The 13,619-nt window shown below is 37.1% G+C and overlaps 1 protein-coding gene across 1 annotated transcript in view; it reads left to right on the top strand.

Annotated features, from left to right (window-relative positions):
* TRDN (triadin) overlaps positions 1-13,619 on the top strand; it is a 201,736-nt gene that overhangs the window by 164,377 nt on the left and 23,740 nt on the right. The window contains exons 29-33 of the mRNA XM_072857718.1: positions 1,002-1,049; positions 6,381-6,425; positions 8,486-8,506; positions 10,203-10,250; positions 11,133-11,153. Of these exons, the coding sequence (XP_072713819.1) occupies positions 1,002-1,049; positions 6,381-6,425; positions 8,486-8,506; positions 10,203-10,250; positions 11,133-11,153 (183 nt within the window). The remainder of the gene's footprint in view (positions 1-1,001; positions 1,050-6,380; positions 6,426-8,485; positions 8,507-10,202; positions 10,251-11,132; positions 11,154-13,619) is intronic.

Raw genomic sequence — 13,619 nt, 5'->3', positions numbered from 1 at the left:
CAAAGTTTTAGCAGCTTAAGATGAGATTCATCAACACAAGCTCACAGGAAATTTTGACTTATGAAAATGGTTTTCAATTACTCTGTAATGCAGGACCAGGTGTGTTTCACAGGTCCCAGTGTGCGTGGAAGCTATTTTCCAATTCAGGCTGGGGTAAGACCTGCCTGTGTCCTCTGCCTCCATGGCAGCTTCTCATTGGAAAAAATCAAGGGAGACACAGATGAGGAAGGGTCATTGCAATTTTCTGGTTAGGGCTTGATCCAGGCAATAGAGAGATTTATCTCTTGGTATGCTGCAGCCCTCACCTGCTACACAATTTAGACATAGCTGCTATAAATCAGAATGAAACATATTTTTAACATTCCTCTGAAATTCCATAGCTTCTTTTTTCTGCCTCATAATGTTGGGTTTTGGCTCTCACACTCTTTTTAAATAGCACAAAATTGCACACAGCTTATATTTTAATACAGTATAGTATTTATTATTGTTACTGCTTCACAATATAGCTATGGGATCCAGGCTAACAGAGAAATATGGAAAGCTGTTTTTGCTTTATGCAGTATAGTGAACTTTCATTTATCATTCTATACGAGACAACTCTACTTGTGTTGTATTAAAATACTTCCATGATTTCTATATTAAACGTCAAGGAGAATTTTTCTATATAGAAAATAGGTGACAGCAATCAAAATTAGTAGTGGAAGCATTTCACAATTTTAGACATTCTATGATATTTCTAAAAAACACAGAATGGAATTTTGTGATTTCTTAAACCACATTAAAAACTAAAAATTTATTTTTCTTTGGCATTACTTTTATTTTTTAGGAAAAAAAAATTAAATACCTTTTCTCAAGAAATATATTTATCAAAAATTCTTCTCAAGTCTAGTGTGAATATGTAGTGCAAAGTCATCTTTTAAAATCATAAAGAGAATCTCTTCTTTTTAAAATCTCCTAAAAATTAAAAAGCCCTCTAATGTAAGGGTTCTTCTTATTTGCAGAGCCAGAACGCGTTAAACATGAAAAAACTATCTCTCAGACTAAGCCAGGTAGGTTTGGTAATTTAATTTCCAGTTACTCCAGGCTCCATTCAATAAGGATACTTGTGGTTTGTAAAACTGGGAGACTTTCTTGAGCTAGGCACTGTTTTTTTCTTTTTGCTTTATGTCATTGGCTTTTTCAGAATTGGGAGAGGAGCAAAAATGAGGGTGAAATTTAACTAAAAAGATTCAGCTTTCACAGTTTTTCGTAGTTCCTGTGACTCTCATTGGTGCAGTACAGTTTATAAAGAGTTAGGAAAACCCGTTTTCCAGAGTTTGGGGAAGGAGCTCTCTACTGTCCTTCAGTACATCAAAGAGGAATGTTGGGAGTTAGGCCATCTCAGCCTTTTCTGAATACCAGTTGTTACATAAAGTGAATCTGGTCCCCAAAAAGGAGGAGCTACAATCTCACCAGGTACATGATAGCCTGCACAGAGGCAGCCTCCAGTTTCTGAATCTTAGAAGAACAGAGGCTGAACAATTAAAAAAAAAAAATCTTGGGCTGACTATGCACTCAGGTAAACTGTACGTAATAACCAGCGACAACTGACTGCAGTGAGCAGGACAGGAGTCCCCTTTCAAACCAGGGCTTTGTGCCTCATCATGCTTTCTGAGGAGGAAGACACTCAGGGATCCACGGTTGGGTCTGGTGTGAAGAAACAAGACTAAGAGGATATCCTCATAGAAAAGTCAGGTATTGGTGCTCTGCTTACATCGCTCCTGAGTGGTCTTACCAGATGCAGTGGGCACTGAAAAGCAAGTAGCAGCGTCCCACCGAGCTTTGCTGGCAGTGCTGCTGTTTGAACTTCACATAAAAATGAAGTGCTCATGAATAAGTGATTGGATAAACCACTTAAAACCTTATGTGTTCAATGATAAGCAGGAAGCTTTCTTTTTATTATGCTGCTTTTCCTGCTTTTATTTTTTTGAAAGAAAGAAAACAATTTCTCCTATGCATTTACTATTTTTCTCATTTGTTTTTATAATACAATATTCTACTCATAAGCTAAGTCTTTCCATAGATATTTTGAGGTTTCCTGCAAGCCTTGAGTAGCTGATTTAGTGAAGTTGTGTTGCTGGTTTTGAGTCAACAGAGGAAAAAAAAGCAGTGTTTCTCACTCCAGTCTTCAAAGACAGAGAGGCCAAGCTTTTTTTTTTGCCTCATTGACCACTTTTTGCGTATTAACAGCTAGCAGAGTGCTTCAGCCAGCAGGTGGGTGTGGATGGGCTCAGCCAAGGCAGGAACGTCCTAGTGAGGAAGCCACCCTGTCCAGCTCTGTGCATCCTGAGAAGGGTCAGTGGTGAGCAAACGGTGGGTTGCCCAGGCAGGTGGCACGAACACTCACCTTTCCTGCAAAATGAAATCAGTCTTGCTGCACAATCAGCCTGATCTCATCCAGATAGCAGTATAAAAGTAAATTTATAGGTGAGGCATTTGCAAACGTCAGAGCATCATGTCACAAACCAGTACATTAGACTGATTAGGAGCTTACTCTAGTATAGCACAGTATATTCCACACTAAAGCCCTGGGAATTTAAATGCTTGAAGGATTAAAAAAAAAGAAAAAAAAAGAAAAAAAAAGACTTGCTAAATTTCCTTTAGCATAAAAGATGTCTTCTCAAGTGATTAATGGTTGCTTTGGAGAGCAGTGGCTGTTTTGAGTTTCAGCTGATGACTGGAAGTATTAATGTGCAAGCACTGGTGGTAATAGTGCTTCTGCCTGCTGTGTGCCAATGAGTGCTCTTGAGTTAGCAGACTGAATTATAAAAGCCTCATTCTGTACAAAGCGGTGGCCTCCTTTCTCACCTTGATGCAGAGCAGCTTCAAACTATTATTCCTCTGCCTCCCGCCATCAGACTTAGAAGTATCACATGACTGAGAAACTAGAGAATTTCAGAAAATATAGTGATCCTGTAGGGAAACGTTTAAATTAAAGAATGTTTTGTGTATGTGTGTGAGAACAAGTAAAGCAAGAGATTAATTCCTGATGTAATTATTCTGAAACTGCCTGAAATACACAGAGAAATGTTTACAGCTTAATATTTTTCCATTTAAATCAGATACATGAGGGAAAAAATGAATATTAATGCTTGTTGTGCTGCAAAACTAGAGCTCTGCAGAGGAAAGAAATTCTCTCCAATGAAAGATTTCAGAACTTTAAACTTCTGGCTTATTCCAAATCGGAACAAAATCTGATTTTTTCTGAAATATTCACCAAAAAAAATATTTTGGACTTTTTGTAGCTTTATGAGGTCATTGAAATTTCTTTTTTTTTTTTTTCCAGACTCCTCATGATATAGTAAACAAAAAGTACATAAGAAATTGGAAATATTTATTCTGTTCTTGCCAAAATACTATGTATTACCAGATTTTTTTCACTGCTTTTCTTCATACTGAATTCTGGTGAATAGAAATGATTTTGTGAAGCTTCCTGATGTCTTGAAGTGTGTTCCCTTGCAGAGAGTGTTCTTAAATTTTGATAATCTGCTCCTTCAGTTTTTCTTCTGATTACAATCAATGGATAGAAACTCAGAGAAAAAGGCCATACAGGCACCTCCTGGAGATCTGCTAGGAAACGGGTCAGGGTGTTCTCCAGTGGAATCAGCAGATCAATAGTTGCTGCATGGTTAGGTTGCAGAATACGTAGGTGGATTAATACCAAAGAATTACTGTATTTATTCCCAGATGAATGCAAGTCCACAGGCCTGTCCAAGACACTCTGTTTTCAGGATTGAATTAATTTTGAAAATAAAATCCCTCCCATACTTTTAAATTGATCAGACATGCCATCTACTCACAGATTTATTTGATTGACTCCTAGAGTTACAGAGCAAACATTGCTGTAAATTCTCACCAGAATTAGAAAAAGCAAAAATATGCTATTTAGTGTTCAAAAGAGCAGGGATAATAGCCAAAGAAAGAGAAGCTCCTAACCTTTTGAGCTTTACTTGTCATTAATCCAGTGGATGGTACAGGGCCTATGTTTAAAGTCAACACGCTGGGGTTTTTTGTATATTGGTACATGGAAAACTTAATACCTGAATCTAAATCAGTGAAATGCACTGTTATATGCTAAAGCTCATCTAAGAGCAGAAAGAGGACACTTTATCTCAAGAAGTTGCATCTTCAAGCTGCTGGTTGTGCTATAAAAAAACTTCTAGCTTCACAGACAGCCATGAAATGGAGATGAGATTTTTTTAATTCACTGCTTTCATAAGAAGCTGACAATAACAACAGCTGAGTAAGGGGAAAAAAAAGCCCTAAACTTAATACAAGGGAAGATAAATTAAATTGCCACCTACCAGATGACAACTGAAAAGCATAGCAATGCAGGGCTATATTTTATTTCCAAAGAATAGAAAAGATCTGTAACCATGGAGCTTTATTCCTCCCTGTATTTTCCCCCATCAGTACTGATTTCCTTCCAGAAACAAACCAAAAAAACCCAAACCAAACAAACAAAACCCAAACCACAATTGCTGTATGTTTCATGTCCATACGTGCACTGTAGCTTTGCTGGATATTGCTGTGTTATGGATGAGAAACATGGACTGTACAGCAATGAGGCTGTTTCTCCATCTATTGACATATGATAAATGTCTTTTTAGGCCTCTTTGGCAAGTGTATACCTCTGGGAATCTCAGAGAGCTAAGTTAAAAAGAAATCAGCACAGAGAAGAAGATAAATCTGCTCTCTGCCCTCAGAAAAAAAATCCTCTGGAAGTTACATGCTAAATTCAAAGGAAATGTCATGTATGGTGAGACCACTCAACAGTCTGCTCTTCTAAATACTGTACTATCCACATATTTAGTCAGAGTGCAGATTAGGATTTAGGATCCAAACTTGGACATTTGGGTTCCAGAGAAATAGCCCCCACAAAAAAAGCAGCAGTTCTTGAGGTTGACTGTTTGAGGGTACATAGGTACGGGGATGGGTAAACGAGGGATCTGTTAATTCACAGATGGCTCTAGCCACTCATCACCTTCCCAGTACCTCCCTCCATCAGCTCGTTTAAGAACAAGTTTGCCAGGCTGGAAACATTGCTCACATTCAGGAGCCAAGCAGCCTTGTGCATGCAGGGACAGACTACCCGGGAGGGTTTCTAGCCAACTACTACTCAGATGAGTTGAATGGCTTCAGGGTACAAGACATCCCTGCATGACCAGACCTCCACCCACCTGTTGTCAGCTTGAATCTGATGCGTCACAGAGGTCTTGGGAAAAAGGAAGGGGCCAGAGGCATGTGATGGTAAACTGCTTCCATCAGGGACAGGAAGGGGAAATATGTTCTGAATGTGTCTTAAACATATTTAAAAAGAAAAGTAGTGATGTATGTGAATGTTGAAAGGTAGGGGTTAGGAGAGGGGTTTGAATTCAGGTAAAGGAAAAGAGAAAATGGGAGCAGAGCTATGAAAGGATCGGAAAGGGGAAAGTTCAAGTCAACCAAACTGGGCTGAGTAGAGATCCAAAAACAAACATCCCAATTCCCACCTGACTGGGCCATTGGGCAGTTAAGACAAACCCCACCTGATCAGAAAGTGTTGTCCTGCCTGCACCTCTGCCTGAAGCTTCATCCACCAGCCTGCTTGGAGGAGAGGCAGCTCAGATCTGGTGGCTGATGTTGACATGGGTCCACATCATCTGAGAACTGTGCTGAGCAAAGCCACAGGCAGCTCAAGAGCATGTGAACTTGGGCAGCTTTTCCCATGAGATTAGCAGAAGCTCAGGGCTGCTCTAGTTTTGTGACAGATGTCCAGCTGGGTCTAGGTAAGCTTGTCCAGCAGCAGGTGGTATGAACTGGCATTCAGACTGGCACTGTCCTACCTGGAGATGTCTCTGTGAGTTAGCATGTGCTTGGGGGTCTCTGTACCTTTCTCATCTTCAGAGTGTAGATACACGTGGATACATCCGTACATAATTGTGGTTAGGCAGTATCTGAGCAGAAGTTCTCAGTGTTGTGTAATACCAAATTGTTGAACTTAAACACTTAGCAAGGTGATGTCCACAAAGTTATAATAGTTGTATTATTAGAACACAGTTTCTACCTGACTGCCTACCTGAAAGACACTACCAGGTATGTGGCTGTGTTCTGGTGGCTGAGACATTAGGCCCAGTAATTTATTTTTTCCATGGAGTATGACCTCACCATGCAGTCAGAATTTATAATGTGTATGTGCTGTTTTACAGTGCCACAGTGGGATAGTGATGCTAAAGACATGCATTTATTTTGTCATTGTGAACCATATGTATAACATCACATATAGAAATATTTTTCCAGTTATATGCACCTTTGCTAACACAGTGTGAATTTCTAACTTTAATGCTGCTTTCACAATACAGAGGAGAAAATTAAACAACAAAAGACAACTCCCACTGAGAAGTCAGGTAGGAATAAGTCATTCTCTCCTGATTTATGGGGGGGGGAGAGGGGGTGTTAAACACTATTCAGGACTCCTAATGTAGTACATTTGCATTGCAATCATTTTTTACAGTATTTTCAAATATGTGACTGATAAAGCTTTCTTAGAGCAAATCCAGCAGAGTGGCAACTGCAGATACCATTCTATGAACAATCTTGCCAACGACAAAGCCAGGTCAAGACATTTCAGCTCTTGGACAGCTTGTTCCAGCCTCTCTGACAGAGCTGGGCTAATGAAATGGGGTGGAGCTGTAAATCAGATCTCTGAAATGATCCCAAATATCCTTGTAAGGCATTGCTGGCTTTGTTTTTTTTTAAAAAAAACTCAGATCTTTCAAGCAACTGAATTTACAGCACAGAGACCAGTGCCCAAGTAGGGAGTGATGCAGGAGGGTGAATCACCAATTGGATTAGCGACTTGGATGGGTCTTAAATGGGCTTTCTCATGGGGAAAATGTTTTTGGAACTAGCTTCTAAGTCTTTGGGTCTTTTCTATGATTTATACCTTGTAGGTTTTGTAATAATAATGCTGACAGAAAAGATTAAAGTAATATTGACTGTTATAGAAGCCCTGAAGGGTCACCCAAGGAATTAGAACATTCTCATCATCATTGACAGTCTACATAAAGTTGTTTTGAAGGCTTTTTCTGGATATCAGCCTCTTGATTTCTACTGGGGGTAGCCTTGATCCAAACATAAAATGAAAGATTGCCAAATCTTAGACAATGATGCTAACAACAGATTTTCATTTGATATGATGATGATGAATATTTTCAATAAAATAAAATGCTGTTTTGTTTTAAGCTGAATGGTGCTCTTTACTACCTCATTTCTATTCTTATTTTGTATATGTTTTTTCTTCTCTTCAGTAGCAGAATAGATGTTGTATAGAATAGTATGGTTCTGTCTCTAATTGTGAACATTCATATAATCTGTAAGTTTATATTGCTTTCTATAAGAACTCTCATGATAATTTATCATTTTACTATGAAGTGATGTTTTGCAGCACTCTGTTTATCCAATAAAAATATTGTTTTGATAGTTTTTATCTGATCATATACTGCTGTAGCTTGTTCAAAACCATATAAATTATGACTCTGTTAATAGAATTGGAGAAATTACTGCAAAACACTTCAGTATATTTCTAACCTGAACATTTAATGAGTTTGCAATTACTGATAGGCAAACAAGTCTGGAGAAGGAAGAAATGAAATCTTTGAATTTACAGGATTTTCACACCTAAATTCACAACTATTTTTAGGGTCAGCTAAGCTTGACTCTTAGTTTGTGAGCAAAATCAGAAGGCTCAAATTGTGGTTCAGCAGTGGTTGGAAACAAAACTGCTGGAAATATCATGACTTGACTACTTTTTGTAAGATTTGTTTGAGTCAGGTTCTTGCCAAGTCTTTTTCCTGTTTGTTGGAACCAAACTGAAAATGCAGTATTTCAGGCTGGCCATCATAACATAAGCCACTACAAAAATAACTTGTAAGTTTTCAGACCAATACCTGTTGAGCTTGAAACAGGCAACTTCGAACAGTGGGTAAGTCATCCCATCTTTCTTTAACAAGCATTTTATAATTGTATGAATTACCCTCTGGAGATGACTAGTGCTCTCCTGACTAAAAATGTAGACGAATGTTTTCTTGATGTTGCAAATTAGTTGAATCCCAGCCAAAATTTCCAGTCATCTATTGACTGGTCTGGAGCTACTTCTGATTTACACTGTTACACAGGGAGAAATGGTCCTGGAATACATAAATGTATTACTGTGCTAAATGACAGGATAGTGCATTATTTCAGCAGGAGCTGTTAGCTAGTGGGACTTGCAAAGGTCTAAACGTTTTAGAGCCTACCTGCATTTTAGGGGCCTGAATGCTGTGCATCTTCACATGAGTAGAGGAAGCTAAGAACAAGTGAGAACTGACTGCCATAAAAATATCTGAATATTAAAAAGAAACAAAAGTAGAATCTTTTTTCTCTTTATATCTAAATATCACAATTTACCTTCTTTTGTCTTCTGTAGTCCAGGCAAAGAAGCCAGCAAGTACGTGGTACCTACCTTGATCAGAAAAATTCCTGTAATATAGCTGGATATGTGTAGCTTTTTTGACTTTAACACATGGAAACTGTCCCTCAGCAATTTCTAGTTTTGCTTAAAACTATAGTGTCTTTATCACCATGCCTTCCATTACTTTCATTTAACATACTGTCTTGTCTTTGCTATTTAAAAGTCCATTTGCCATAACCAATTGCTTCAGTACAGGAGTCAACTTATTCTATGCTTCCCATATAGTCACAAGTCTCAACAAAAAAAATTAATACAAGAGTGACAAGTTTTTAAAAAATCACTATTAACAATTAGTTGGGTTGAATAAATACTGCTGAATGAAAAAGAGAAGAAGAAAGACATCATCACATTTTCTTCCTAATCATTTATTATTTTAGTATAACTGCATCTAGAATTTTTCTAAGTCAAAAAGAACTGAAGAGAGTCCATACCTTAACTTACCATGCAGACTGCTTGTTAACTTTCTATATCTTTTATGCCTTCAGCACACAAGGTAAAGTGCAAAAGTAAAAAAAAAAAAAAAAAAAAATCAGTTAAGCCTCCAAATACCCACACTCAAGAAAAGCTCAGATATGGGAAAAATATCACTCTTCACTGACACAAGTTCTAATTCACACCTCATAAAACTGTTTCCCATTTGAAATTCCCTATCATGTCTTCATCTTGGCATTTCCCGGCATATATCTTCATCTGAAATCACAGTTGCTAGGAGTTCAATTATTCATCTAAGTAGCAGAAGGGCTGAGGCATATTGCCCTTTTTTCAGGGGCTACTCACATTTTGAGCATTTTCCACTTTACAGCCCACCTTTGTGTCCTTCTTCTTACTCAAAAAGAACCTGATGGACAGATTTTTAGCTGTGGGAAACATCACCTGGAAACAAGGCCAGCATAGCTGTCCATTGATTCCTCAGCTCTAAAATGTACTGTGGCCCCTATTTGCATGCATTTGGCATAGCTGCTACTATGCTATGAGATCTGTGGTGTGGGTTTTTTTCAATTCCTTTTAAGCAGGTGTGACTTTTGTATAAATTATGTAGTGCTAGACCTTGTTTTTAAAACAAAGCTTCTTCATCTTTTCTATTTCCAGCAACCTAACATAAATTCTCATTTTTTTCCAGTAATAATTATGAAGTAGAAAGGAAAGCAGGAAAAAAAAGAAGTTGCATTGCCTACCAAGCAGTGCTAGTTCTCTAATTTTCCACAGTTAGATATGATTTATTCATATGGAATAGGATGTGTTTGAGACTTTGGGAATTCAGCTCAAGTATTTCTGATTCAACAACATAAAGGTCAAGTCAATGGTTGCTGAGTTTGCTCTGTACTCTCCTTTCAAATAACAAAAATGAAGAGTAGATACAAATCACATTTCAGAAATTGAGGATAACTGACTTCTTCCATAAGATACATGTATAACTCTTAGTAATATTAACAGTAGCTATATGCATGGAGCTATGTGCAGTACTACTGAACTTCGCTATTTTGTGGCAGACCCCTTAGTGGATAATCTGTTAGTAACTAGTCATGTGGCTTTTTTCCAAAATAACAGCATGAAGCAAGAGAAAACGAATGTTTGTTCCTGAAAAATACACATGCAATCCTTCTTAGTTAAAAAAAAAGACATACAAAATGTAACTTAGAAGCAATTTTGTTATGCTGTTCCTTTTATCTAGAGCATGAAGCAGTCAGACATGAAAAAGACGTTCCGCCTACAAAACCAGGTAGGCACTCCTGCATTTTATGCTTTCGTTACTTTTGAAACTGTTATTTGAAGAAATTGCAAAATACAATTGCATATGACAAATGTCAAAATCATGGCCCTTTGATCTATTTACTGTATAGAATGGCCTTGACGTGTCATGCCATAGCTAAGGTAGCACAGTACGTATTTGCAATCCCTGATGTCATTTTCTGTAGATATATATATCAAAGGTCAAACTTCTGCTTCTGTAATTCCACTGATGTTAAAGAAGTTATGCCAGCAGAGAATTTGAACTGTATTCTGAAAGTGCTTGCTTTAAATAGCTTCATTTTGCTAATTATTTGAGGGTATCTGCCATTTATTTGGACTTCACAGCCTTTCTGTATGAGTCAACTTCTCAGGACAGCAACAGTTTAATTTTCCTCTATAGCAGGTATTATACAATATACTATTCAGATCATGACCAGGCACTATCCATCGTCTATGATCAATGTCTCTGCATATCATAACTCCTATGCAGCCTCACTTGTACAAGACAGAGCAAAATTACTGCAGGTATAGGAAGCAGCACTGTTCAGTTTCACTGTGAAACAATCACCATGGGTTTTAAACAATGTCTTCTCCATGCTTCTCAGTGAAAGGAAATTAGTGAAGAATTAAAATTCTTATTGTTAGCATTATTCATCTTTAACTCTAGCACAGCAATTATCATGTGTAGATGAGAATATCCCTACTTTTATTATCCCTCATTAGATTGTTATTAATTACTGTGAGATTACTAAAAATTATGTTTTGATATGCAGTAAATACATAAAAACAAATAAAGCCATTCTCCGCTGTAACAGTATTATGCTGTGCCTGACTGTTCTGACCATTTTTCTTTCCTCTTTTTACTTCCCAGCCAAACAGAAAAACACTGCAAGTATGTGTCATGTCTTGGTCCCTATGGAATATAAACCTTATTTTCAGATGCATGTTGTCTCAATTTGCATTTTTGCCATTTTGTCATGTTAGATAATGCTATTTTCTTGCTTATACTACAGATACTCTTGCACTCAGTCTGCTTAGTAACGGCTGAACACACCAAAACTAAGTACATTTATAATTTAATATTGTGAAGCTGCAACACGCAAACTCTGTTTGCAATTTTTACTTTTTATAAAAGCAAAGTAAATTATGCTAGTAGCATAACTGATGCTCTGGTGATTTTAGATGAGTGTAGACACATGATTTATCTTTATGCAAATATATGGTTTACTAAAAATAACAAAATGGCATGTAGCATAACTGAATTGGACAACCTTTTCATTATTTCTTTTACCATTTGGAAATGACTTATTTCATTAATTCACTAAGCACATTCTTGGTCTTGTTCAATACGCTTTTTTTTCCTTCTTTAATAAAAAACTGATTTAAATTAAAGAAGAGAAAGGAATATTTCCATTTTAGATGAGTTTTAAGGAGGATTCAAGGGGAATTTCTTGCATAACAAAGACTTCCACTGAAGTCATTGGATAATGTCCTTGTTAAGGTCGGTAAGACTTCTGAATAGATAAAGACTGGGTTCTATGCTTATTGTGGCAAGTCATTGCATGTTACATACTGCAAATCATGATCAGACAACAATCAGAAGGACAGTGTTTACATTGCATGCTTTGAATTGTGAAAATGTTGAAGTATGGACCTTCACAGATTAATTACTTGTAGCTTCTTTAGCACGGGATCTTTGTTTTCTTTTTTTGTACTGTGCCTGGCACATCAAGACCAAACCATGTGTTATTCTGATGCAAAGTAATCTATAAAGAGTATCCAAAACCAAGGCCAAGCCCCATGAGACACAGACCTCTTCCTGCTCCAGGTCAGAAGCTGACAACAAGGCAAGGCAAACTGATTCCATTAAGCTTCCTAAATTAGTCTCCTATGTTAGGAGACTATGAAGTTAGACAAGATGAATACTTGCTCTTAAACACCTGTCACAAGACACAGTGCTATTCTGAACCTGAGCTCCAAAGGGAAAGGGGGAACACGAAGCATATGAAACGTGCCAACATTTAAGGATTTCCTGCAGTCCTGAATTGCAGTATTCAGTTTTCAAGTCATCATTGTAAAATTATTACTTCCTGTGAAGCTACTGGTGGGTTTTATTTCCATTTTTGCCAGTATTTTAAGTACATTTTCCTCTATTTGATTCCATTATTCAGATTTGTTCAGTCTTATGTTCACTGGATCTGTTCACTGACATTTTATGTCTTCTGCACTGATTTATCTGAGAGAGCCACTGATGGCACTCTCTTCTATTAGAGAACCATCAAAGATTTAAGTGACTAATTCCTCATGCTTTCTGCAGTAAGGGTCATTTTAATTCAAAATCACTGTCTACAATGTTTTTTTATCAAGAGCTATATTACCCTGGCATATTGTGAATATAAGGAACAGCCAAGATATTTTCCCTTGACCTTTGCAGAGGGATATTTGTAGCACATACTTGAGCTTATATCCTGCTGCTTGAAATCATTATAAAGGTTAACAGTGCCTTTAGAAAAAGAAAAGCAAAAAATCTAGAGAAAATAAAAAACAGTAACAAGCAGACCTATGATCATATACAAAAGTAATTCTTTTTGTACAGTTTACAGTGCCTATTTTGAGCTAACCATCCTTGAATATATCTAGTTCAAAATTTTAAGCACCAGAGCTATCTATTTTAAATTACTTTTTTCCACTCAAAGAAGAACACTTAGTTGGATCACTGCCTTCTTTATTTCTAGAGCTCTTATAGCTTTGCTTCATATATTTCTCAGTCAGGTGTACAGTATGCTTGCCATAACATGAACATAGCTATCATGTAATTCAGCATAAGACGTAGCCATGGACACAAAATACTCACTGATTTTGGAGTTCAGGTCTAGTAGGAATGCAAAATAAATCCATACACTTTTCCTGGGCCAAATTTATTCACACATTACACCCTGTGCAGTCTTACTGTAAAAGCAAATGGGGTTTAAATCAGTAGAGAGATTGTATCATTAAATGAATGACAGGTTATAAACAGAAATACAAGTTTGAGTTTGAAAAGTCCCCAAATTAACAACAAATACATTTTTACAGTACCCTGCTAAGTGAATTACCATGTAATTATAAAAGTAATTAGTAAACTATCTTATTTTTCACTATTTCTGTTTTAGCACGCAGGGGGGTCTTTGACAGCAATTGATCCTGTATCAAATTTGAATGTGCAATGAAACTCAGAATTTACTCCCTGGATACTGACTAAAGACTCTCAAATTATGAAAGGTTACCTTGAACAGAGGACAAAACTGGTGGCATTTCTTACTCATGCAAGAAGTAATACCAAACCATGTTTTGCAAACAAGAGGAAAAACTCCTCAGT

This window comes from Ciconia boyciana, chromosome 3, assembly GCF_034638445.1.
Source record: "Ciconia boyciana chromosome 3, ASM3463844v1, whole genome shotgun sequence".
NCBI classification, from domain to species: domain Eukaryota; kingdom Metazoa; phylum Chordata; class Aves; order Ciconiiformes; family Ciconiidae; genus Ciconia; species Ciconia boyciana.
Note: the sequence above shows the minus strand (reverse complement) of the source record. Positions and strands in the feature narration are given on the sequence as shown.